General features: G+C 38.7%; 5 protein-coding genes across 6 annotated transcripts; 2 read left to right on the forward strand and 3 right to left on the reverse strand.

The window, feature by feature from the left end:
* Positions 1-78: 78 nt before the first annotated feature.
* BDBG_16117 (uncharacterized protein) lies at positions 79-2,278 on the reverse strand (the record flags this gene model as incomplete). The annotated part of the gene is made up of 8 exons (XM_031724128.1): positions 79-111; positions 280-357; positions 461-555; positions 699-1,007; positions 1,092-1,241; positions 1,362-1,790; positions 1,916-1,993; positions 2,089-2,278. 8 exons carry the CDS (start codon positions 2,276-2,278, stop codon positions 79-81), a joined length of 1,362 nt encoding a protein of 453 aa, XP_031575839.1.
* Positions 2,279-2,323: 45 nt separating this feature from the next.
* On the reverse strand, positions 2,324-2,677 carry BDBG_16118 (uncharacterized protein; the record flags this gene model as incomplete). The annotated part of the gene is made up of 1 exon (XM_031724129.1): positions 2,324-2,677. One exon carries the CDS (start codon positions 2,675-2,677, stop codon positions 2,324-2,326), a length of 354 nt encoding a protein of 117 aa, XP_031575840.1.
* Positions 2,678-3,372: 695 nt separating this feature from the next.
* Positions 3,373-5,886, forward strand: BDBG_00508. 2 transcript variants are annotated; one of them, XM_002629216.2, is made up of 5 exons: positions 3,373-3,996; positions 4,327-4,554; positions 4,657-4,674; positions 4,756-4,872; positions 4,961-5,886. In XM_002629216.2, the coding sequence occupies exons 1-5, from the start codon at positions 3,585-3,587 to the stop codon at positions 5,209-5,211; spliced, it is 1,026 nt and encodes a 341-aa protein (XP_002629262.2). In that variant the 5' UTR covers positions 3,373-3,584; the 3' UTR covers positions 5,212-5,886. The 2 variants fall into 2 exon arrangements, with proteins under 2 accessions (XP_002629262.2, XP_031575841.1); XM_031719920.1 differs by having other exon boundaries at positions 3,525-3,996; positions 4,264-4,554.
* On the reverse strand, positions 3,448-6,861 carry BDBG_00509 (DUF858 domain-containing protein). The gene has a single exon (XM_031719921.1). The coding sequence runs from the start codon at positions 6,717-6,719 to the stop codon at positions 5,601-5,603; it is 1,119 nt and encodes a 372-aa protein (XP_031575842.1). The 5' UTR covers positions 6,720-6,861; the 3' UTR covers positions 3,448-5,600.
* BDBG_00510 (aldehyde dehydrogenase (NAD+)) lies at positions 5,893-9,476 on the forward strand. Its single transcript, XM_002629218.2, has 3 exons — positions 5,893-6,953; positions 7,032-7,231; positions 7,424-9,476. The coding sequence occupies exons 1-3, from the start codon at positions 6,718-6,720 to the stop codon at positions 8,602-8,604; spliced, it is 1,617 nt and encodes a 538-aa protein (XP_002629264.2). The 5' UTR covers positions 5,893-6,717; the 3' UTR covers positions 8,605-9,476.
* The last annotated feature ends 9,981 nt before the right edge of the window (positions 9,477-19,457 follow it).

Genomic DNA, 19,457 nt, shown 5'->3' on the forward strand with positions numbered 1-19,457 from the left:
ACATGGAATGAACTTTTTTTTTTTTTTCATTTGCCCGGGGAGGAGAAAAAGAGACACCGGTCCCGTATGATAACGGGTTTATCCGGCTCTTTCGTCTTCAGTCATGATTTCCTGCAACAGAAGAAATAAAACAAAAAGTTCAACTAGTTAGTGATGATGACGATGATGTGAAGATGGGGACCAGACCGAGCATTTAAGCTCTCAAATCATCGCCGGATTTATAAAAGGGGACGAGGTAGGGTTTGGGAAACAACAACACTTCTCAGCAGTCAAACTTACGCTTGCGATTTTACTTCGCGCCCTAATTTTCGGGCCGAAGAACACGAGCACCCAAGGCACAGCCGTGAGTAATGAGCCCTATGTCAGCGGTTTTGTCAGTATTTGTGTGACTACGGGTATAAACATCCGGGGAGGGATGTGTGCTGGCGAAGAAAAACCATCGAGGGCGGGAACGACTTACAATTCCTCCAAGCAAGCTTGATGCCCCCGAATATCCGAGATTGACGTACATAGCTCGCACCACGAGCGGGAATATCCCACCGAGAAGGTTTCGACCTGTCCGGAGAAACATTCACTTAGCAAAAAGGGCACGAGAAGCAAAAGCGAATATACATAATACAATCCATTGTGTATCCAATAGGGAAACAACCCAGAGGAGGAAAGAAATTGAACTTGGGGGCGCGATCCATGATCCTTACAACACGATTGAGCAGCCAGGGCTGAACTGGCATACCGATGGTATGTATCCGCCAGGTAATTAAAAACGGCCAAGTAGATTGAGAAGATCCCAATGGTCGCACAGCCGATGGCAAAGCAGGGAACGACCCAGTGTATCGAGGAGAAGGACGTCCATCCAAACCAGAATATCCCAGCCGGCATCAGGATAGATTCGATGCATACAAAGTATAAGCGGCCCTCAGGCGTGCTGGAGATTTTACCCAGGCGCCGCACATATTTCTCTTGCCAGATGCTGAGGAGTGTGGCCAGTATGCCGCCGATGCAGATTGCTGGTGAGTTTTAATTGTTAGAAGATTGGGCTAACTGGCTTCGGGGCTAAATGAGGCTGTGGTTTGAAGAAATACGGAACGTACATGCAAAAACAGCCCCAGATTGTTGCAGGTTGAAGCCATGATTGTTTTGGAAAACAAGGGGGATTGCACCGAACTGAAGATACAATACCGCCCAGCTAAAGGAGACCCAGAGCGAGAAGAAAAATATCACGGGTTCAGTGAAAAGGAGGTCTGTAAAACGCCATTTCACCAGTTTTAGCTAAGCCTCAAAGCGCACACCCAAATCTAGGGGTGAGTGGGGATAGAGTCGGGAGATGATATACAGAGAGCAACAACAATTCTCGCACTTACGAAATGGTCGATACAGCGATATCGTAACCATCTTAACGATACTCTCTCTCTCCTCATCAGACTTAACCTTCCACCTAATTCGCTGGCTCTGCCGGTTCCCTCCCTCGACTGGCATATCAACACCAACATATCCCGCGTCCTCAAGCTTTTCATACCACTTATTCAACACCTGCGCTTTCCGACTCAATAGCACGTTGCCACGAGTTTCGTTAAAGAACATCATAACTGCCACCGTAACCACGGCAGACAGGATTGCTTGCATGTAATATACCCAGCGCCAGGAGATGTGGTGGACCATAAAACTGGAAATCATGGGGCCCAAGCCTGTGCCGACGAGAACGGCTCCGGAGAATAATGCCATAGGCTTATTCCTTTCTTCAGTCACGTAGATGTCGCTGAGGACGCCGCCGATTATGGAGGAGTAGGTTGCTGGGAACGAGTTTGTTAGTTCTGCATGCTAAATGAATGAATGTATGTATGTATGTACACATATATGTATATATAAAAAAATATACATGCATGATTTGTTAGAAGGAAAATTGATATAAACCTACAGCCTCCAACACCAAGGAAGAATCGAGCAAGTAACATGCCCGCAAAAGAATCCGTGACCGCACAACCTAGTTGAGTTACTGGGTACCGCGTATATAGAGAGTCAGCTACTTGTATGTACGTGCTGTGAACCTATTTCTGAGCCATAGCAAGCTATCCATCTAGCCTAACTCACCGGAAAGGAGTATCCCACTCCCCACAAGCATCGGCCGCCGCCCATTGATTTCCGAAAAGGGAGCAAGCATCATTGGCGAAATAGCAAATCCAAAACAGAACAGCGTGATCCCAAGATTGTACACCACGCCGCTTATCCCCCACTTCTCCGTGAGTATCTTTTCAGGCGGGCTATACATCCCCGCCGCCATCGCACTCAGAGACGTAACAAGGCATGACAGCGCCGTTACTACCCCCTAGCGTGAATTCCGCCATGTAAATGGGGAAATAAATGGTCGTAGATCAGGTTGTTCGGGGGCTGCTTGCTGACCTGGGCTAGTGGGGGATGAGATGCCCGTAGGTGGTGGTAGGGAAGTGCCGAAGGTAAGGTAGTGATATTGAAGTACTTCTTCTGCTTCTTCTTTATTGTGCCGCCCTGCTGGTGATGATGATTGTGTCGAAGTGAGGCCGGGAGCGTTTTTCTCGAGGTTTCCATTTGCCGTGGCCTGTGGAGGGTTCAGGCCCTTCTCCGCACCAGAATCTGGCAGGGCCGCTGGGGCAATACTCCTGTTAATTTGCGGGGATGGGATGCTGGCTATCCTATCCGGCATTTCGGAGTAGTGTTTTTGAAGCACTTCCAATAGCAAGAATGGATGGCATGAGCAAGAGTAAAGGCACAGCTAGAAGGACATGTGCTGTACGTAGGAGAGTGAGACGGTATTTTGCTTATTTTGTTCTTATTAGTATTGTAATGATTTTTTCCCCTCCAACCATCCTTCTTGACCCTTGAGGAGTAAGTCCAGCGCACTACTCACCTCCACTTTCGTTCCCAATAGGAAGGCAAGCATTAATTGGCGAATCGAACAAGCTTTGGTGGGAAGCTTTGCCGCCATCGTTTGCCGGCCGAAACAACAGGTTTGCGCTGGTCCAGCCAGCCCCCATCCGGCGCACATGCTTGGATCCATGGATTTCAGTCGGTCCTCCATTGTATGTAAGTTAGCATGTAGAGGAGGGATCTTTGCAACTGTTAGCCCTTGCTCTTCAAACATTGAATACAACTAATAATCAGACTCCGGATTAATAAATCCTCAGTAATATCGATCGGTGTACTCTGTAGAAAGAAGATTGATAGCAAAGCCCTCACCCACCCCGGCCCCATGTTATGTATCATGATGTATGCGGCCCCAACGGTTGCACTATCGGAAGGTAGGTATAGTAAGGGATAGCTTGAACGGCAAACAATGTCTCAGCAACAATCGTATATAGGGAGAATTATGGAATAACGGTGTGTGAACGAGATGGACAATCGGATAATGATCCAGAGAAAGAGAAGAAAAATAGAAAAAAGAAGCAAAACATAGCAAATGTGGCATTGATTTAGTGCATATTTAACTAGTTAACTACTCCATACAACAAGCTTGGGCGCGCTTTCACGTGGTATCGCCACGGCGGTTCAATTTTCAGTCTCATTCGTTCTTCCCTAACTCTCGCGCAAAAGGGTCAAAAGCATATATATACATGTCACGGATTCATCGCATGAAAATTATAGATCGATATATGCATATTTCCGTTGTACAGTATTCTCGATATCTCAGCAATTGCCGCTCAATTCTCATACCTCATAGGGTGGGAATCAAACCAACACATCCACCCCATTCCCTCCTGAGAAGACCAATGCCTCCAAAACGGCGCCAATCGACGACTGTTGTCGCGACCGCTACGCCCAACGAACTTAGTCAAAATGATGCCAAAAAGCCACGATTGAGTAGCCGGAACCCTGTTTCACCTGTAGCACAAACGGCTGCCTCTTCGCGACCTAAACGCGCTAGTCGCGCGCACGCTGGAAAGGAATACTCAGCATCAGAGCCGTCCGAAGGTATTAGGAAACGGGCCAGCGGTGCCAATGCCGGGAAAACGAAACAGGAAGAAGGTTAGATCATTTCGTTTTTATCTTCTCTTAGAGTCTCCATTTTCATTTCGAGGTCCTATCCTTCCGTTACCCGTTTCGGGGGTTGCCGATTTCTTGCCCAGGTGGCTCTCCCTCAAAAGGCAGTCAAAACCTTCTTCTTATTTATGCTCTAGTCAAAAAGATTTGCTTCGTGGTGTCTCCTGACGCTTCTTATATTCCTATTTATCCATTGGGAATGAAAATATTATCATATAAACTAACGACCTAAACCCCCATCCGGAATAACAGCAGACTCCGTAACTTCATCTGCTCCAGGTACCAAACAAAAAGCTAATAAATGTGTGCAATCAGCTACAACAAAGGCAAAACAACATGGATCTGGAGCTGTTGTATCATTGAACGGCATAGAGACCGAACCAAAAAACAAAAACACAGTAGATGAGACCCAGGATGAAGCAGACGACACGAAATCCTACTGGCTGATGAAAGCAGAACCGGAATCAAGGATAGAGAAGGGCATCGATGTCAGGTTCTCTATCGATGATTTGCGAGGGGCGAGTGAGCCAGAGCCTTGGGACGGTAAGATCCTCATTATTATATCCCGCGTCCCCCCAAAAACCAACATTTCCTGGGTATGTCGGTGATTGTTGGGTTATATGCTGATGAAATGTTTTATAAAAGGCGTACGAAACCCAACTGGTATGCATGCCTTGACATTTTATATCTAGCATCATCATATTATTCACAATTGAGAAGACTAAAAAAGGAACAACCCAATAGCGCGAAATAACATGCGCGCCATGAAGAAAGGAGATTTGGCATTCTTTTATCATTCAAACTGCAAGGTTCCTGGAATAGCTGGAATCATGGAAATTGTCCGGGAACATTCTGTCGACGGTACGTATACGCAGCATAGAAGCTGCACATTATACCTGAAAATGCCGCGACTAATTCATTTTTTCTTCCCGCTTACGACTTGTAAAAGAATCGGCATTCGACCCCGCACACCCATATTACGATCCAAAGTCGAACCGCGAGAATCCTAAATGGGAACTTGTTCACGTGGAGTTCAGGCGAAAATTCAGGGATCTTATCACACTGGCTGAGCTGAAGTCGTTTGCGAAACCAGGCGGACCGTTAGAGAATATGCAGATGATGAAGCAATCGCGGTTAAGCGTGTCTGCCGTGAATGGTAAGGAGTGGAAATTCATCATGGGTTTGGCTGGAGAGGAGTGAGGGGGAAATTTCAATCGACTTTCTGTTTGACTCGGGAGGCTGGCTCCTAACGTTTCGGAATTTGTCATATGTACTTGGCATAAACTGCGGTATAATACTTTCTAAGTTTGTCTTGGTGAATCCGTTCCATTTGTTACGGAAACTCATTATCCAACTATCGTAAGATCAGCCCATATATTTATCACCCCGATTGCCCAGCAAAGGCCTTATTTGCAATTTTAAGACCTCAATCTGTTAAACGTTTTGGCCCCTAGCCTCCTGGCTCAGGTTTGTATATTTCAGGATATGTACGAGGAGAACCACCAGCCTTCTGGCACCGTAGGCTGATGCCTGTAGCTGCGGAATCACGAATTCTCTTTATACAGCACGGGCCACATATTGGATATCTTTCAAGTTGTTGGGCGCAAAGCCCAGAGTCTAATCGGCAACAACTGCAGCCGTTGAGGCATCCCACTTTGTTCCTCTGACCTCAGCACTTTAAGCCCAGCCTCCGCAAACAACTTTTTAAATTTACTTTCAGTTCTAGTAACCGTGCTATCCACAGCATCATAGTAGTCATTTGCAGTGTCCGAGTTGAGATTTTCCTTGAGAACCAGCAACCCCTTTTCAGAGAGCGCACCTTTGCACCGGACGAGATATTCCACCAACTGCGCATCCGTAAGATGATTCGCGCACCACTGGGTCCAGATTAAGTCATAGCGCTTGGTAGGCGTCCAATCCTGAATGCCAGTGATATAAATGTCGCCAATTTTCCCTTCCTGGTAAAGCTTCCCGCGTTTAATGACGTCAACGAACTTCTCAACCGGCTCCACGATGTCCACGGTTCCGCACACTCTGCTTAGGAAGCCCTCAGTGACCCTACCGATGCCAGCCCCGCAATCGACGCCCAGCGCAAGCTCCCCCGAGCCGCTGGATGGAATTAATCGACGAACTTTTGCTAGAAAGGTAGATGACCCGCGAAGGTCAATGGAGGAGATTTGCGGGTAGCCGCCAAGCATTCCATTGGCGGTGGCTGGAACTGAATTCCAGTAATCGATGGAGACGGCCTGATCGATATGGGAGTCAGGTTGGACATCCAGGTCGGGATCTGTTTCCATTTCCACCATGGCTAAACAGGTAAGAGAGAAAGGGTTAGGAGGAATTGGAGCGGCAGTAGCCGGGGTGAGGGACGGCGAAAGATAGACGAGCCCAAGTGCAAGCTTGATACGGTCGTAGGATATAAGGAAATATGTCGAGAAAAAGGTGTTGAGCGAGATGCGAAATTTCGGCTGGATTTTTTTCTTGTTCTGGATCAAGCTACCAACGCGCGTGCCGAGATCTCCAAACGGTGCAAACATCGAGGACTCAATTACAAATCGGCCCGGGAATGAAGCTAGTTCGACGGCACTGGGCGAGGTTTTTGCCGTATTTTGTCGGGGCGAAATATGGGATTTTGACCCCTCAGTGTAGTAGTATACCGCAGACGACATCAACCCCCTCTTCTTTCTACACGGTATATTTAAGCCCATGTTTTTCCGCACCCGGCAATTCCGAAGTCTTCCTCTGCGAAAGCTACGCTACCCGTGGTCAAATACAGCTTTTATTGCCCGATATTTCTCCAGCACTCCTTTCACAATGTCCGGTCTCTCTATAGAGCTCACTGCGCCAAACGGCCGTAAATACACACAGCCGCTAGGATTGTTTATTAACAATGAATTCGTGGCCGCCAAGACCGGACAGAAAATCACGTCAATCAATCCAACGTTGGTTAACCCCTCATTCTATCTAGCCCGATGGGAACTTCAGATGGAATATAATTGCTGATGCGGGAGGGGGTTTAGTGATGAGTCTGAGATTGCTTCCGTACAGGCTGCAGGCGCGGAAGATGTGGATATTGCTGTAAAGGCTGCACGCAAAGCACTCAAAGATCCCTCGTGGAAAGGCCTTTCGGCAACAGACAGAGGAAAGTTAATGGTCAAGCTTTCCGAACTTGTTGACCAGCACAAGGAAACCTTGGCTACAATTGAGGCTTGGGACAATGGTAAGGGATCTGCTCTAGGATATCCTTTGATTTGAAATGGCTCTGATCATTTTGTATATTATTATTACTCTTTTTCTTCCTTTGATTCTCCTATTTCAGACAGAGACTATGAAGGAGACCCCCCTCAGCACCTTAGTCCGAGGACAGGATTTATTTCCCACTGATCATTTTGTACTCATGCTATGTATCTAGGCAAGCCATATACCGTTGCTCGTGATGAAGACTGTGCGGAGGTTTCGGAGACCCTGAGATACTATGGTGGATTCGCCGACAAAATACATGGCAGCACCATCAGCACCACGCCCGCCAAATTCGCCTACACTTTACGACAGCCAATAGGCGTAGTTGGACAGATCATTCCTTGGAACTATCCTCTTGCAATGGCAGCATGGAAACTAGGTCCTGCCTTGGCCTGCGGAAATACTATCGTCCTAAAGGCAGCAGAGCAGACGCCCCTTAGCATTCTCTATTTCGCGACCCTTATTAAAGACGCTGGCTTCCCTCCTGGCGTGGTGAACATTCTCAATGGTTTTGGCAAAGATGCTGGAGCGGCAATCGCAACTCATCCCGACATTGATAAAATCGCCTTCACTGGATCCACTGCCACTGGCCGACAAATCATGAAAATGGCTGCCGCAAATCTCAAGAACATCACCCTTGAAACCGGTGGGAAATCGCCCCTCCTCGTGTTCGAGGATGCTGATCTGGAACAAGCTGCTAAGTGGGCACATATCGGGATTATGTCCAACATGGGCCAGATATGCACGGCTACCTCACGAATCCTGGTCCAAGACTCCATCTATGACAAGTTCGTTGCGTTGTTCAAGGACGTCGTCGCGTCCACAAGCAAAGTCGGCAATCCGTTTTCCGATGACACTTTCCAAGGCCCCCAGGTCACGAAGGCTCAATACGACCGCGTGCTTTCGTATATCGAGACTGGTAAAGCCGAAGGTGCTACGCTAGCTGCTGGCGGTGCACCCCATAAGAATGTCGGGGATGGCAAGGGCTTCTTCATCGAGCCCACTATTTTCACAAACGTCACGGACAACATGACCATCTACCGCGAAGAGGTCTTCGGCCCATTTGTTGCTATCGCGAGTTTCAAGACTCAAGAAGAGGCTATCGCCAAAGCAAACGATACAACGTATGGTCTTGGCGCAGCAGTGTTTACTCGAGACATTCAGCGTGCCCATTATGTTGCGAGTGAGATTGAAGCTGGCATGGTTTGGATTAATAGCAGCAACGATAGCGATTTCCGTGTTGCATTTGGTGGAGTGAAGCAGAGTGGGATTGGTCGCGAGTTGGGTGAGGCTGGTTTGGAGGCATATTCGCAGACCAAAGCTGTTCACGTGAATATGGGCACGATACTCTGAGCAGAGAGTGGTCTGATAAAATGTAGTTAGAGGGAACCCAGGATCTCTATATTAGGGGCGGGATGTGGTTTGCTGAGGGGAAAAGGGGGTGCAGGTGGATGACATTTTCTGGACTGAGATGATATAATACAGATGGAGGATTATGAATGACCTGGCAAATTGATGTAATCCTTGATTTATGCTTCGACATAAATAGCAGGAAATATTACTATATATTCGACCTTTGACACCAGACCCTTACCCTTCACTGCTTCGCCCTCTTCATACTCCAGGTGCTATTGGTATATCAATCCGGCCTTGGGGGGATTATGTGTCTGTTTCTCATGGTACACAATCCACCGGGGCGCTCCTGCTGGATTGTCCTAGACTGGTCTCAGCTATGTAGGAGTTAGATGTGGCTGTTCGGTGAGACCCCAGGCGAGGCTGATACAGCGTAACAGAGTGTGTTATCTGATGTTCTTTCCGAAATTCTCCTTTTCTCCTTCGGATTTAATTCGATTGGTAGAATGGGAACCTGGAATGAGGAGTTTTGTCGTGTTGTTCGTTTTTATTCCTGTCGAAGACTCGTTCTAGCACCATGCTCTGCCATCGTGCAGGTGTTCTTTGCCCACGAAGTGTCACCACCTTCTTTTCGATATTAGTGGGTAGTCGCCTAGTACTACCTCCAATAAGCACATACTAGCTAAACCATTAATCTGTATGTCGTCGGGTTTTACGGACCGTGGTTATCATGCTTGAAGAATGGCACAAAGCAAACTCCATAGTGTGTCACGCCGGTGTTGGTAGCATTTGGGATAGTGGGTGCTGGCACCGCTGTGATCAACATTTCAAACGCCATTCATAAATATTCTTCGTGCGTCATATAAACCCTTCGAAAAGAGACTACACTACTTTGCCAACGTATGGACAGTACCCAAAGCGGCTGTGGCTCAACAGGAACACCGTTTGAAACCCCGTTCTCCCCCTGAGGACTCAACAAAGACGTGTGGAAGGTGTAAAGCTTGTGTGATTGAAAGGTTGCTAGCTTGTGGAAAGTTATTGTTGGCCGTTACGGCCGTTGCGGTTAGCGATCCCACTAGATCACGTGACCCACCACTATATTATGTTCTTGTAGATAGATCTATCAATACAACCTTCAACTATTCTCCAGGTTATAGCCTGAAGAGAATGTTTTTCTTTTTAGAATGTTACATCAACATTTTTAACAAGAGTAGTTCATCTTTTTTTAAAAAGACTCTTACTTTTTATTAAAGATATTTCATTTTCTCTGAATTCACTAGTCAGTAAATTTATATACTTTTGACTTTTAAAAAGTGTATTCTCTATTATAAAGAATATTTTTTTTTACATATCTAGAAGAAGCAGAGTCATTTTAATATGAGTAATACATCTATTACTTCAGAGTTCAGCTCAAGACTTAGAATTATCTGCTCTACTAGATAACTCATTGATAGAATAATTACTTATTATAAGAAAGTTTCTGAGTTATAAGATAAGACTAATGTCAGTTTTCATCAGAGTATGCAATTTAATAATAAAATAATAGAGAAGTTTTAGAATAAGAGAAAGCAGAGTTAATATTCATCTATAGAATCTATTCATTTCAACTTATTAAATTCTTCATTATTTTTCATTCTTAGAATACTGACTTTTAATGATGATCTGAATTAATCTATCTATTATATCACAGATAATTTTATAAATCTTATATAGATAATACTCTGAAATTAAATAGCTATAGTTAATATTATATAATATCTTACTATATCTATCTCTATATAAAGAGATACTATAAGAGATGAGTTATAAGAATATTAGAAGAAAGTTAAATATACACTAGATATTAAATCAGTAATTATATTTAATAACTCTAATTATAAAGTCTGATATATTAATATATTAACTGATACAGAAGTTATTGATAAAACTGATATTCTATTAAAAACTTAATAAGAATTCTCTTTTATATATTATATTGATTCTGAGAAGTGAAAGATTCATTTCAAGTCTCTATATAGATGTATACTATCAAGTCTTATTAAAAATATTTAAATTACTATTAAAATCTTAAAAGCTGATAATACTGCAGCTCTATGAGATAAGATTAATATTAAATATATAATATCACTGACTGAAGAACATGTTAATATCTTTAAGAAATTGATAAAATTATAAGTTAAGAATGATAATTATCTTACTTTTCAGAGATGTTTCTGCTATTTTATTATTTATTACAGAGAGCTCTGTCAGAGTATTAAGAATATATATTATAATCTTTTTCTCAACAATCTATAAAATTATTAAAAATTATTTATTAAGATACATCTAAATAAGTTTTTCTACACTGATTAAGAACTCATTATTAATATTAATATCAATGATTTGATAAAGCAACTGATCAATTATATATTTAAGAAAATTATTAAGTGAAAAAAGCAGTCTCAGACTGATTCTGTGACTGTGAAAAAGAATAAGAATAAAGATGAGAATAAAAGTATATCTGTATAAAAGTGCACTCACTGTAAAAGATATGAATATACTGTTGACAGATATTTCATCTTATATTCTGATAAAAAGAAAAAGAAGATGAATAAGAAGAATAATGATAAAAAGAAAGAGAAGAAGAATAACTTAATAAGTTCTTAATCAGCAGTAAATGCAGTAATTACAAAGATTGAGTTCTATTTCTCTTTCACAGTTACTGAAAAATCATTCTCTAGATCTTGATATTTGAACACATGTGAAAGTCAGAATATAATGAGTGAGCTTTATTCTTTTTTAAATATTAAATCTTTTAATGATAACATCTCTGTCAATTCTGCAACTGAGAGAACTGAGTTTGTTATGAAGATTAAAACTGTTATCTTAAAGATTAAAAGTAATGATATTAACTTACAGAATATTTACTATATTTCTAATATTATAGTTAATCTGCTCTCATTTATAAAGCTTAAAGATCAGAGATTCTGATTTATATTATCTTTCACTATTCTCTCATTTTTCATTTACAGAGCTCTGAATGATATCATTTTTCATACAGTTCAGATCACTTATAATAATATATACAGAGTCACTGAATAAGAGTTTAATAAGAATTTCAATTATCTGAATAAGACAGTCAAGTATATCATGATGTCTCACAAGTATAATTTTGACTGAAAAGTTGATTTTTCTGTGACTGCTGCTACTACTGTTGATAATATTAATTCTACAGACATGAAAACACAGACATCAAAGATATCAAAGACTCTTTTAAATTGATATCATGATCTCAGTCACATTCATACTAATGCTATAATTACTATGACCAAGAATTCTCATAGTGAAGTCATAATTAAAGATTCTAAGAGGCCCGGTGGCGTAGTGGTTAACTACGCTACCATGAAGCCCCAATTAGCGGCCTTCCCCCCGGGGAATGAATGCCAAGAGGGGGCAGGTTTGAACCCTGCAAGGGCCATCTTAACCACAGCTTCCACTGTTAAGTCATAAAACAGTACCAGGGGCCCCCGGGTGCACTATAGTGAATCATTGTCAAGCTTAAGATGTCCATCCCAGGGGTTCCTGGGTGCTAATTCTCACTGATCTTAGGATTAACAGTCCCCCGGGCGCTTCAAGTTAGATCAGTACTAGAGTGATTGAGGTCTAGAATGCCCGCAGGATAGCAAATCATTATCAAGCTTAACTGATCAGGTCTCATCCCCCTCACTCTAGGCACTCACTTCTAGAGAATGAGATTTAAAAACTATCTGATTAGAACATCCTGAGCCTAGCAAGAACCTAGATGAGATGAGACCTAGATGCTCTTAATAGGTGATTAGTGCAAGCAAGACTGTGACAGCCAATTGATAGACTGAAATACTGAGATTGATAGTTAGAAGATTAGAGACTTAACTAGAATTGAGTAGCTCTGATATTATTCTTAGTGAGAATCTCACTTATAAATAAGCTAGTTACAGAAGCTAGCTGAGTGGCAGCTCTTTAGAGAGAATGATAACCTCTGAAGCAGGCCTGAGAGAACAGACATGATAGTCAGTTATATAGAGTGTTAAAATATGTATATAGCTTAAGATGTAAACTGCAGAGATCTTGTTCTATAGTCTCTTTACTGTACTTATTTTCTTCTGTTCTTTTCTCTATCTATTTAATATATCTATCTTTAAGACTATATTCTCTTTTCTTTTGTTATAATATTTTCAAATGATTTCAAACTATTAGAAGGTGTTAAAATACTGCAATTTATAAACAGTTTTTGTATTCTAGACTGAAATTTTCTGATTTTATATATTTGAAATTGATAAATGTATAATAGTTGACTCTATAGATATAGAAAAAACTCTGAGAACTAAAGATTCTCAGGTAGATATTATAGTCTCTAACTGCATACATCTATAATTGAAGAATAATAATAATAATAATAAAGATTCTAAGACTAAGTTCTTTTGTGAGAAATATGTTAAGACAGGTATAACATGAGATTATTTAAAAACATCAATGTCTAGATCTATTCAACTTATTAAAAAGATTTATATTAATCTCATAGATAGTAGATATACATTGAAAGATCTCTCTGATTATCTCTTAGAGTCTTATCAGAGAATTAAATACTGAATACTTATCATCTATGATAGACTGGTCACTGAAATTATGAATTTCACATTTAATCTCATTTGATCTGATCTCATACATTTCTTGGCATGAATTTCACTGGGACTAATTATTAAAAAAACATGCAAAGTGACTATATATCAGATCTCAAAATGAAATCATGACTTGAAAAAAATGAGAAAGTGATTTCATTTAATTTTATTTAGTCTCATTCTTAGCATAAAGTTACTATTTTTAGACATTTTAAGGTTTTTTTTCCACTATTTTTAATTTTTTAAAAAGTAACACTTTTTGATAACACTCAAATGAGATTTAAAGTCATTTAAAGCAATAAAAATAATTTAAATTGAGAAGTGAAAATCATGATCTTATTTGAAAAATGTGATAAGAGTAGACAGTAAGTTTCACTGAGACAGTATAAGACTACTATCTAATGTTAAAACTATGTAATAAGATTAGTTGAATTGATAATAAGACTATCAAAAATTCTGATTCTGGTCTTAGATACAGTTATACAGTCAGTCTAATCTATGATATGACTTGCTATCATTGAGTATATTTTTTAAAGTTCAAGAATGAGACTGTTCAATACTTTGAGTTATGGCTCAGATTCATGAATAATCTCAGATATACAGTTTCTACTTTTCTATGAACTGATATTAAGGATGTTTTTCAATTCACATGTATACACACAGTTATGAATTCATATGATATTGTGGCAGGCTGTGCTCAATCATTATATAGACTATTTCTTTACACTTCATAGATTCCGCTGAAAGCTCCGATTCTCGGTCATTCTCAATTACTGATTCTCAGCTGAAAAACTCACAGAATTCCTATTCTTTCACCCTGAAGCTTCACCGTGTATGCACTGTGTATGCGTATAAATATTCACTCTGATCACTGATTCTTGCACTTTCTCTTTCTTTTCCATCTTTAATGTTTTTCTCTTTGTTATATAAGATCTATATATTATACTGATCTATTCAGTGTAGGCTTCTTACACTAGAAAAATATTCATTGTCTTCTTATTAGAAATAATTACTCATGTATTATCTCCTCATTAGAAATGATTATTCATTGAGAGATATTTGAATGTGTAACAACATGTATGAAAGAGAAATAATCAGTTATAGCAGACACTGAGTTCTCAGATAAAAGCTTACTCATCAGTCACTCTGACTCTGTAATAAGATCTTACAAAGAGAATGTCAGTGAAAAACCTGAGAGTTCTGACACTCAGATGTATGAGATATTTATACAATCACATTTCTTCAGATATTATACATCTGACAAATAATATAATCATGTCTAATGATAATATAAGAGAACTCTCAAATGTGAGTATAGAAGTAATATCACAGTGACTTCAAGCAATGTTGAAATTATAACAGTAATAGATAGCAGACATGCACATAACTCAACAACTTTAATACAAGAAAATTCAACAATTAACTCAATAGAGAACTCATGCAACTTCAGCATCTACAGAATCAAATACAAAAGTGCTGAAAGAATGCTTAGATACTCTCATATACTTCAATACTTTCAACCTCACTCTCTACTCATTATAAAGAATGGAAATGCTTGTGAAACTGAGTATAGATGAAGATATCATCAGTTCATTAATTAATCAAGATTGATATATCAATAAATAGTCAAAGAATCATATAAAAGAGAAGTTTCTTTTATAAATGAAAGCATATGAATCTGTGTTATGAACATCTGACAATATCATTAAATATCTTGATATTCTGTTTCAAGACACTGCTGTGTAACAGAAAGTATTAGATTGATTACAGAGTATCTGACAGAGAAACACTTCTCTCACAATATTTATTCCTGACTTTGACACTCAGATCTTAGAAGTAGATAATTAATCTTGAGAGAATCAAATGAAGATCAGCATGCTTAAGAAGACATTGACTTTTGAACTCTTACAGACTCTTATAAGTATAAACAAAGACCTGACTTATGAAGTCTTCTGCACACAGCTTCAGACATTGAATAATCATCTTATCAAGCTTAAGAATATACAGAACAGTGATAGAAGATGTTACACTGCTCTTACACCTGCACTGAAGAGAAGTAACAGCAATGATGCAGATATCATTAACTGAATAGATTCAAATGTCTATACATAAGCAAGAGTTTTCATCATTTCAACGGGCTTCTAAGTCTCTGAAATCACTTCTGAAGAAGTCACTGATCAATGTCAATGTGAAGTATACATCAACTGTAACTGATTAGAACATATCACTTTCAACTGCTGATTAATCTATGTATCTCCTCACTCAAGAGAAAGATCAGTGCCTTCTTGCTTAAAGAAATCAAAGAATGAATCAGCACCTGTTCACATCAATCACAGTACAGTGAAAGAAGATTTGAAAGATAACTATGAGAACACTCTGATGAAACAGGGAAAAGATTAACTTCTGTTCAAATTCACAAACAGAAGCTTGAAGAGATCAGACAATAACAATTTGAATAAAAAATGACAATGAATGCAATTCTTGTATCTACTGTGATTAATAACATGTATAATATGAAAGTCATGATAGATAGCAGTCTGTGTTATTATACAATGCTTAAATCTTCAGTTGTAAGATATTACAATCTTCAGTGTATTCTCTTATCAAAACTCTGACTTCTCATAGAATTTGATAGTTCAAAAGACATTTGTACCTGTTACATGATGAAGTTAAACATAGATGTCAGAGAACATTAACATGAAAATGCCTATATATATAAAGTTGATAATCTCAATTATAATCTTATGTTAGAACTGACCTGACTATCTGAATAAGACATCTTATTGAATACTTGAAACAGGAGCTTAATGTTCTCTAATAATGATAGAGTTCACAAAGATGATATTCACAAGACTATGAATCTGACACAGATCTCTGTCATCATCTATGAATTACTCTGAAAAGAAAGTTGCTGAAAAGATCACTGATAGCAGAACTATATAACAATCTATTCTGTTAGTCTGACTGATATTAAGAAAGCTCTAGAGAAGTTATTCTATACTACAATAACAGATTCTCATACAAAACTCTCTCAATAATATCATGAATACTTAGATGTCTTTCAACAAGATAATACTACAAATATACCCTCTTTACAAGGCTCAGAAGTAGATCACAGTATCAAGTTAGAAAAGAAGAATGATAAGAATCTCAAGTCATTATAAGGCTCTCTTTATAACATGTCTTAAGATAAACTTCTTCTTCTTTGAAAGATACTCAATGATCTGTTAAATAAGAAATTCATATATATTAGCAACTCTTTCACTGCAGCTTCTATTCTCTTTGCAAAGAAATCAGGTGAAGAACTCTGATTCTGTGTAAACTATTGAGAATTGACTAGATTAATCAAGAAGAACTGCTATTCTTTATCTCTTATCAATGAAACTCTAGCTCACATTGAATAAGCTTAATGATTTATAAAACTAGATATCATTGCTGTGTTTTATAAAATCTGTATCACTGAAGAAGATGAATGACTTACAGCATTCTGAACATGTTATAATCTCTTTAAATGAATAGTTACACTCTTTGAACTGATCAATACTCTCAGTACATTTCAGAAGTATATTAACTGAGCACTCTGAAATTTTCTTGATGAATTTGTATCTACATATCTTGATAACATTCTCATCTTCACTGATGAGTTCAGAAAAGAATATCAAGAACATGTGTGAAGAGTATTACAATAATTACAAGAAGCAGAACTATTAATAGATATTGACAAGTGTGACTTTGAAGTCAAGAGTATCAAATATCTAGGTTTTATCATAGAAGCTGTCAAGGAGATTCAGATAAATTCTGAGAAAGTCTCTATCATTCTTGAATGAGAAGCTTCATGTACTGTGAAAGATGTAGAAAGCTTTATCAGATTTACTAACTTCTATCAGTAATTTATATAAAATGTCTCAGATATTGTGAGATCACTTACAGAACTTATCAGAAAGAACTCAGTATTTCAGTGATTAGCAGACACTGAAGCTGTATTTATATAGATAAAGAAGATATTCATCAACATCTCTCTGCTAATAATATTTAACTCTGATTGTGAAATAGTTGTTGAAGCTGACTTCTCTGACTATGTTACAGAGAGAGCAATATTATAATATGATGATGAAGATGTCTTACAATCATGTGTCTTCATATCTAAGAAACTGAGTCCTGCTGAATGCAACTATGAGATCTATGATAAGAAACTTCTTACAATTATACACTATCTAGAAGAATGAGACTCCGAACTCTGAAGTGTCTCTGAATTTGAGATAATCACAGATTATAAGAATCTCAAGTACTTCACAACTACCTATAAACTCACTGAACAACAGATGTGATAATCTGAGTTCTTAAGCTACTTTCATTTTACAATACACTACTGTTTCAGCAGCCAGAACTTGATAACAGATACTCTCTTATAATCAGAGTAAGATATGCCTTCTGATGTAACAGACACCTGTTGAATGAACTGAGAACATCAGCTTCTAGATTCAAAGATATTAGTTGATCAAGATGAAATAACTTATGACACTATACACGCTTCTTCAATTAGAACACCCTCTTCTGAATCTATACTGAATGAATTATGACATGTAACAGCTCAAACTAATGAACTTCTTTAAGTGCTTACTGAAGCAGTATATTAAGAAGCACCCTGATTCCTCCCAGAACTACATATAAGAACTGACATCTCAGAATGCTCAATCAATGATAATAACACTCTGCAGTTCTGTGAATAATGTTAAGTTTCTTACTCTGAACCCTTACACACTCAGATAATACAAGAGATATATAATTTGTATATAATCAGTCACTCAGATTATAAACAATTGTACTGAATAATCTCTCAAGAGTTCTACTGATCTGAGATATTAAACAGCATCAGATGTTTCATTTGAAACTGCAACTATTATTCTTTCATCATCTTGTGAAAGAACTGTAGAAAAGACCTACTAAAATCACTTAATATTTTTAATAGAATCTGATGAGATGTAGTAATTAACTTCACTATTGATCTCTCTAAGAGTAAGAATTGTAAGAATGCTCTGATCATTATAAACTGATTAAGCAAAGATGTAATATTGAAACCTTGTAATAAGATAAATATCAAGCAAGTCACTGAAGCTTTTCTATGAAGCCTGTTCAATCAGATCTATGAATTACTGAGATCTATAGTATCAGATCAGAGCTGTCAATTTATAAGCACTCTCTGAACAAGAATCTGTCAAGTTCTCAAGATTATACACTGTTTATTAACTATCTATTACTCTGAGACTGATGACATGTCAGAATAGATAATTCAGACTGTAAAGAATTATCTTTGTAAGTTCTGCAATCATTTATAAGATAATTGATATGATCTTCTTCTATACACAGAGATCACTATCAACAGCTGAGATGCTGTCTCAACAGATATAAGCTCATTCTTCCTTATACACAGTTATCATATGAAAGTATTGAATCTTCTAAAAATCATGCATTTCACACTGAACTCTCACAGTTCAATCCAGATCACTGATAATATAGTAATAAAGCTGTGAGACATCTGTGACTGAGTAGAGGTCTTCATGACAACTGTGAAACAAGACTAAGAGAATCAAATCAATGTTCACTGAGATCCTGCCAAGTAATATAAGATAGAAGACTTGATGTGATTGAATTTCAAGAATATATGAATCACATGTTCATCTTATACACTGAATTATCATCATGTCAAGTATAAAGTGATAGAAGTTCTAGATAGTTATAACTACTGTCTTAACACATCATCAGAGATTCACAATGTCTTTCATACAAGCTTGCTCTGTCACACTATTACTGATCTGTTCTCTTCTCAACTGATTTTCAACTAACAGCTGCCAGGAATCATAGAAGAAGATAATGAACTTGAATGAGAGATTGAAGATATTCTTGATAAAAGACCCTGCAGCTGCAGCTGATAATATCTTGTGAAATGAGTCAGTTACACTCATCTGATCTGGACTCTGAGTTCCGTGCTATTCAAGATCACAGCTCTTGACTGATAAGAACTACTCATGATCAGAGAAAAGACAAGCTAATGTAGCAGGCTGCGCCTGATCATTATATAGACTATTTCTTTACACTTCATAGATTTCACTGAAAGCTTCAATTCTCAGTCATTCTTGATTACTAATTCTCAGCTGAAAAACTCATAGAATGCCTATTCTTTCTGTAAGAATAAGTGCTCGCAGGCAATTATTCAGG

This window comes from Blastomyces gilchristii (genome assembly GCF_000003855.2).
Source record: "Blastomyces gilchristii SLH14081 genomic scaffold supercont1.1, whole genome shotgun sequence".
In the NCBI taxonomy this organism is placed as follows: Eukaryota; Fungi; Ascomycota; class Eurotiomycetes; order Onygenales; family Ajellomycetaceae; genus Blastomyces; species Blastomyces gilchristii.